Here is an 8,035-nt window from a genome sequence, read left to right as displayed (position 1 = left end):
CACACTATTCACGATATATGTTCTATCAACATGATCTACCTGACAAAAGAAGTGTACATTTCAGCATGTACATAAACACCAAGGGTTCCATTCCTGTCTTTTACAATTGCAGTACAGCTCTTACTGTTACGCTAAGTACTGCACTGTTTCAAAGGTAGGCCCCCTCCTATCCTATATAGATTTGTAAAAGGAAGAACTTTTTGTTGTTGTGCAACACAGAGAAATACAGAACATCTCAAATATTTTTATTATTCAGAATGCAACAATCATCAGCTTGCTAAGCAAACAGGTTATTACATCAGTAGCTGCTCAGCTTCTCCCTGCAGAGCATATCTTCAGCCGGGGAGCTGTCCTGCTGGTTTGATGGCTGCATCACACATAGCTTGCAATAATATGTTCAACAACCTTTGCTATTTAAATTCTATGGAACGAATGGAAGGCTTGGCTTTCTGTAACTTCATTGTATACATTAGGAAAGCTGGAGGATATAAGTTGGAAAAAGATGAAATGCCGCCTCCCCTGGTAGCATTAAAGGCTGGATAGAAAAAATACAGTAGTTTCTACTATAGCTCCTGAGACATACAAAGGCAGAAGTTTGGCCGTTCCTTTTTGATAGCATTGGCAATAAGAAAGCACAGTATCTGCTATTCTAGCAACCTCTGAAGTCTCATAGTTTCTTCTCAGTAAGTCCTTTGTTCGCTCTTTGGTGGTCAAATTTGTCTGATCACTGCCTCAAGCACTTTACTCCAGCATCTTCAGCATGTCCACAGTTTGTTTTTCCCCAGCTGGAAAAGCTACATTGGAGAAGACTGTCCTCTGTTCCCTTACAGGCCACATCATCCATCCAAATCCGTCCTTTCCCTGGGAGAAGAATTGAATAGACTCATTAGGTCACAACACAACAGTTAATGAGCTTCCATTTTTGCATCATATTGCAAGAGCTAGGAGAACATTCCCCCTTTGCAACACCTAGATCTGTGTTTCCCAACCTTGCCAAACTTTAAGGCATGTGGACTTCAATTCCCCCAATTCTCCAGCCAGCCATCAACTTTCTATTCATTCTGTTGGGGAAATCAGACATTTTATCATCTATCTTTCTACAGTGTCCATTTACATACAGTGTTTATCTACAGAATTGATCTATCTACCTGACTGGGCATTCAAAGTTAGAGCAATCTAGGGTGTTTCATGATTGGGCAGCTACTTTTATATTTAACTTGGATAGTTTATTTTATTCTGGTTTTAATTTTAAAACCTTTTGTAAATTGCCTAGACTAGAGTTATACTGAGCGGTATAAAAATATTATTCTTTCTTTCATTTGTTCTTTCATATATTTTATTCCTTTTAGGAATAATCTGCCAAATTCACATTTTGTTTTTACTAAGATAGGGAAGGATTAGACTAAATTATCAGTCTTGATTATACCCATCTGAAATGCAGCATTCTTTGCTAATGATTCGGACAATATCAGTCAGTTTGGCATATTTTGGTCAATCTGCCATAAACATAATCAAACTAAATTTGGCCTCAATCATGTTTACACCATTCTATGCAAGCCATGTATCTAATTTAGAGATTTACAAGTGAACATACTGTTCTATCTATCCCACCAGCTTAGGGATACAAGTAATGTAATGACCTATACTCAGGTCTGTAAATAAAATCAGTTAGATCAACCAAATAAACCCAATGATATCATTTGGAAGCATTTTTAAGGCTGCCATCATGTAAACAACAACCTCCTAATCAACTGAGTAGATAGATAGTTATCACTTTGGAGGCAACTTAATGGGGACATGAAAGGATCCCCCAATTAGATATTCCCTGGGCAATATTACTGTGCAATCCTTTCAATGCAGAAGCGCTGAGGTATTCCAAACATGAATGTAGTAGTAGTAGTAGCAGTAGTAATAGTAGTAGTAACAGATAACAGATCAAAATCAAAAAGACCTTTATTACTTGATTATTTACTTAAGAGCTAATAACAAAGCCAAAGGAAAACAAAGCTTGAGATGGAATCCCATAGACAATATAGTGAAACCATGTTGAAACTTACAAGCAGATCTTCTTGTTCCACGTGTAGATCAAAGATCTACACGTGGAAAAATGATCAAAGATCTACACGTGGAACAAGAAGATCTGCTTGTAAGTTTTTTATTTTTATTTATTTATTTATTTATTTATTTGATTTGCCAATTGTTTACAAGATAATAAGTATAAGTGTATACATAGTTGTGAATACATGAAATGGGTACATATAAGAAAAATAAAAGAAGAATAAGAAAAACAATAGGACAGGGACGGTAGGCACGTTGGTGCGCTTATGCACGCCCCCTACAGACCTCTTAGGAAAGGGGTGAGGTCAATAGTAGACAGTCTAAGGTTAAAGTTTTTGGGGTTTGGGGAAGAAACTACAGAGTCGGGTAGAGTATTCCAGACATTGACCACTCTATTGCTGAAGTCATATTTCCTGCAATCAAGTTTGGTGCGGTTAACATTGAGTTGGTATCTATTGTGTGCTCTTGTGTTGTTATGGTTGAAGCTGAAGTATTCATTGACAGGTAGGACATTGCAATGTATGATTTTATATACCATGCTTAAATCAGACCGAAGACGGCGTAATTCAAGGTTTTCTAGTTCTAGAATTTCAAATCTGGTGGCATAAGGTATTCTACAACGAGTAGAGGAGTGGAGAACTCTTCTTGTGAAATATTTCTGGACTTTCTCAATTGTGCTAATATCAGATACGTAATGTGGGTTCCAGACTGATGAACTGTATTCGAGTATTGGTCTAGCAAATGTTTTGTATGCTCTGGTTAGTAGTGTGATATTACCAGAGAAAAAGCTACGTAGGATTAGGTTAACAACTCTTAATGTCTTTTTGGCTATGTAGTTGCAGTGGGCTCTAGCACTTAGATCATTAGAGGTGAGTATTCCAAGGTCCTTTACAGAGCTTGGGTCATCAACAAGATCTTGACTATTCAGCTTGTATTTTATTTTCTGATTTTTTTTGCCAATATGTAAGACAGAGCATTTATTTGTTGAGATTTGAAGTTGCCATTTGTTTGACCATTCTGATACATAGTCAAGATCTTTTTGTAGGGTAGCAGTATTGTCTGTGGTATTGAACAGCTTTACATCATCAGCGAAAAGAACGCAATTGCTCTTAATATGATCACAGAGGTCATTTATGTAGAGTATGAAGAGAGTTGGTCCTAGGACACTGCCTTGGGGGACACCACTATTGACAGGTACAGAATTTGATAGGACGCTCCCAATTTTGACCATTTGTTGTCTGTTTGCCAGGAATGCTTCTATCCAGTTATTCAGTTGTCCAGAGATACCATAGGATTTTATTTTTAGGAGTAGTTTGTCGTGTACCACTGAATCAAAGGCTTTACAGAAGTCTATGTAGATTGCGTCTATTGCTTTGCCCTGGTCGAGTTGTGTCGTCCATATGTTTTTGCAGTGTAAGAGTTGCAGATTACAGGATAGTTTTTTTCTGAAACCAAATTGTTTATTGGAGAGTAGGTTGTTTGTCTCTAAGTGGAGGATGATGGATTGGTTAATAATTAATAATAATTCCATGACTTTACAGGTGACGCAGCATAAGGAGATTGGTCTGTAATTTTCAACTAGGCTTGGGTCTCCCTTTTTGAAGATGGGGATGACTGTGGCTTGTGACCATAGGTTAGGCAAGGAGCTGGTCTTGAAAGATTTTTCAAAGATTATGCTTAGAGGTTTGGCTATGGCAGTGGATAGCTTTTTTAAGAAGTAGGCACATATTCCATCCGGTCCAATAGATAGAGATGGTTTTAGATTGCGTAGTGCTTTTTCAACATTGTCTTCTGTAAAATTGATATGTATTAGATCATTGTTGTTATCTGTGGTACGGCTAGGAAATACTGGGCATGATCCGTTGCTGTTTACAAATACTGAGCCGAAGAATGTGTTAAAGAGGTTGGCTTTAATGGTGTCATCGTTGCAGTCTTTACCATCAGGTCCTATCAAGGGTGGGATGGACCTTGAGTCTTTTAGTTTGTGTTTCGACATTGTTTCACTATTCACTCAAGTCCTGATAAAAGAAACTCTCAAAATCATCAAAAATAAATACCAACCACCCAAACACCTCATGGAACTAACATAACACTGCTTAACCAACACATATTTCATATACAAAGGACAAAGATACAAGCAAATTGAAGGAGCCACTATGGGATCACCACTGTCACCCGTCATTGCAAACCTGTTCATGGAAGACTTCGAATCCAGAGCCCTAGCCAATGCCACCCACAAACCCAAACTATGGTTAAGATACATCAATAAGACATTTGTTATTTGGCCCCATGGAAAAGAAAACCTAAACAATTTCCTAACACACCTAAACAGCACACACCCCAAAATCAAATTCACCATGAAAACGGAAACAAACAAACAACTATCATTCCTAGATGTACTAATCTACAAAAAAAAAAAAAAAAAAACAGATGGCACACTAGGACACACCATATACCAGAAGAAAACACACACCAACCGCTACCTCAACGCCCAATCCCACCACAATTCAGCACAGATAAACTCCGTGGCCAAAACACTAATTGCCAGAACCAAACGCCTAGCAGACAAGACACACATAAAGACTGAACTATGCACCCTGACTAAAGTACTGACAGCCAATGGCTTCCACAAAAGCAAAATCGCAGGCCTGATCCACAAAAACACACTGAGACATAATGGAGACCTAGAAGATGAACAGACCTATGGAACAGCTGTCCTGCCCTACATAAGAGGTACTACAGACAAAATCAGTAAGATACTACACAGGCATCACATCAAGACTGCCTTCAAAACAGACAGAAAAATAGCAGCCATCCTAAGAAACCCCAAAGATAAAATTGACCTGGAAAACCAAGGCATATATGAAGTACCCTGTGCATCATGCCCTGCCACATACATTGGACAGACCAATAGAAGAATAAGTACCCGCCTAGATGAACACAAAAATGCAGTAAAAAAGCTGGAACACACTTCCTCACTAGTCCAACGCAGGAAAGCCACAGGTCATAGCATCGACTTCAATGGCACCAAAACCTTAGCCAGTATAGAAAACCCCAGCTACAGAATTATCAGAGAAGCCATAGAGATTGAAAAAAGACCTGAAAGCATGAATAGAAGAGATGACTCCACCAGACTGTCAATTATCTGGAAGCCTGCACTCTCAAACAAAAAAATCTCCACATCACAAGCCAGGCAAACACCTGGGCACAGACTCCCCCTGATACCTCCAGCTCAAACACACCCCAACCAGGCACCCAGATGAAACCTAGCTTCCTAATAAATGATAGCCATCCATTTACTCGGAACCAAGCCGCACTAAATACAGGAAACACAATGTTGCCAGCCAATCAAGACAAAAAAAAAAAGCCACAAAACAGACAGAAGATATTAGAAACATCAATCAATCAACCAACTCCAAGACCAGTAAACACAGACCAAGACTCCCAACCAATCAGGATGAAGAAAAAACCATTCTGACACAGCAGATGGCTAGCACCAAATTTAAAACAGAAACAGCTGTGAAAATCTGACTCACAGACGAACACAATACAGAAGCCTGATGATGGCAGATGAGATTCTGCCGAAACGTTGCTACAACTTTAAAAGCACAACTATAATGACATGGGAAAATACCCGAACAAAGCTGAATACCATAGATAGATAGATAGATAGATAGATAGATAGATAGATAGATAGATAGATAGATAGATAGATAGATAGATAGATAGATACTTATCGCCTAGATACTTCCAATTTTACGTGGGAGAAAACCCGAATAACCAAAGATAGATAGATAGATAGATAGCTAGATAGATAGATAGATAGATAGATAGGTGTGTGTGTGTGTGTGTGTGTGTGTGTGTGTTTTCTGAGGTTTTCGCGGGTATTTGTATGTGGATCTTTGGTTATTCGGGTTTTCTCCCGCGTAAAATTGGAAGTGTCTTGGCGATATTTCGACAAAGTCTCATTCATCATCTTCAGGCTTGTGTCTTCGGCTTTGTGCTTCTCGGAGTAATGTGAGCTTGCAGCTGCTTCTTCCTTTTAACTGCTAGTGGGGGTGTGACTTGATTGGGTGGGGGCTTGGCTGTGTTCTGATTGGGTGGGGGTGTGTTCTCATTGGTTGGGGGTTTGGCTGTGTTCTGATTGGTTGGGCTGTGTTCTGACTGGCTGGGGGTGTGTTCTGTTCAGGTGGGGGCTTGGTTGTGCTCAGGTTGGTCTTAGTTGCCGGGGGATTTGAGCTGGTGAGCTGTGATCCTGTTGTTTGGCTTCGCGTTCATGGTTGTGCCACATCTTCATAGTGGGCGTCCGTTCGCTTCATGTATGGGTCGGAGAGGTTTGAAGTGGGTAGTGATGCAGCTGCGGTACGGCTTCTGGTCCGTGATCGTGTCTCATCATCTGTGTGAGTGTGAGTCTGCTTTCTACATGGAAGTGTGGTGGTAGCATCTTGTGTGGCCCTCGTGGGTGTGGGTCTGGTGTTATTCTTCATGTTAGGTACTCGTTTGTTAATGAGAGCGGGTTTCCAAATGGCTGGTAGGCGGGAGGTATCAGGATGCTTCAATAGTGGCCTTCAGCTCTTCTGCGTTGTTCGGTCTCATGTCTCTCATCTTTCTCTTGGCAATGCCCCATAGATTCTCTATGGGGTTCAGGTCAGGCGAGTTTGCTGGCCAATCAAGCACAGTAATCCCACAGTCATTGAACCAGGTTTTGGTGCTTTTGGCAGTGTGGGCAGGTGCCAAGTCCTGCTGGAAAATGAAGTCAGCATCCCCATAAAAGCTCGTCTGCGGAAGGAAGCATGAAGTGCTCCAAAATCTCCTGGAAGACAAAGCACAGTGGACCAACACCAGCAGATAACATGGCTCCCCAAATCAACACAGACTATGGAAACTTCACACTGGACTTCAAGCATCTTGCAGTGTGTGCCTTTCTAGTCTTCCTCCAGACTCTAGGTCCTTGGTTTCCAAATGAGATGCAAAAGTTGCTCTCATCAGAAAAGAGGACTTTGAACCACTGAGCAACAGACCAGTTCTGTTTTTCTTTAGCCCAGGTAAGACACTTCTGACATTATTTGTTGTTCAGGAGCGGCTTGACAAGAGGAATACAACATTTGAAGCCCATGTCCAGGATGATCTGTCTGCATGTGGTGGCTCTTGATGCACTGACTCCAGCCTCAGTCCACTCCTTGTGAAAGTCCCCAAAACTTTTAAATGGCCTTTTCCTGACAATCTTCTCCAGGCTGCGGTCATCCCTACTGCTTGTGCACCCTTTTCTTCCACACTTTTCCCTTCCACATAACTTTCTATTAATATGCTTTGATACAGCATTTTGGGAACATCCAACTTCTTTTGCAATTATCTTTTGAGGCTTTCCCTCCTTATGGAGGGTGTCAATGATGTTTTTCTGCACAATTGTCAGGTCAGCAGTCTTTCCCATGATTGTGATTCCTACTGAACCAGACTGAGAGACCATTTAAAGGCTCAGGAACCCTTTGCAGGTGTTATGGCTTAATTAGCTGATTAGAGTGGGACACTTTGAGCCTAGAATATTGAACCTTTTCACAATATTCTAATTTTCTGAGATTGTGGATTTGGGGTTTTCATGAGCTGTAAGCCATAATCATCTCAATTATGACACATCACAGCTTGAACTATTTTACTTTGCATGTAATGAATCTATCTCATATATTAGGTTCATCTTTTAAATTGCATTACTGAAATAAATGAACTTTTGCACAATATTCTAATTTTTCGAGTTTCACCTGTATATAAATAAATATGTCTCTTGCTATCTGTCTCGGAATTCTAAAAATTAAAATGGGTACCTTCAATAACCATTTATAAAAATAAATAAATGTGAGCTTTTCTGGGATAATTTTAAGCAAAATGTTCCTTTGTTTCACCAACTGGTTTCCAGCAGATCCTTCATGTCCAAACTGTTCTGGCTTCAGGCCACATGTGGCTTGTGCCATTTTGCTGCATA

The 8,035-nt window shown here is 40.2% G+C and overlaps 1 protein-coding gene across 1 annotated transcript in view; it reads right to left on the bottom strand.

The window, feature by feature from the left end:
- Positions 1–224: 224 nt before the first annotated feature.
- The window catches only part of SCARA5 (scavenger receptor class A member 5), a 133,059-nt gene continuing 125,248 nt past the window's right edge, over positions 225–8,035 (bottom strand). The window contains exon 9 of the mRNA XM_026671535.2: positions 225–861. Coding sequence (XP_026527320.1) covers positions 725–861 — 137 coding nt within the window. The 3' untranslated portion in view covers positions 225–724. The remainder of the gene's footprint in view (positions 862–8,035) is intronic.

The sequence above is a fragment of the Notechis scutatus genome, chromosome 1 (assembly GCF_049901735.1).
Source record: "Notechis scutatus isolate UNSWTSFEM ecotype Mainland chromosome 1, rNotScu1.2, whole genome shotgun sequence".
Classification (NCBI taxonomy): domain Eukaryota; kingdom Metazoa; phylum Chordata; class Lepidosauria; order Squamata; family Elapidae; genus Notechis; species Notechis scutatus.
Note: the sequence above shows the minus strand (reverse complement) of the source record. Positions and strands in the feature narration are given on the sequence as shown.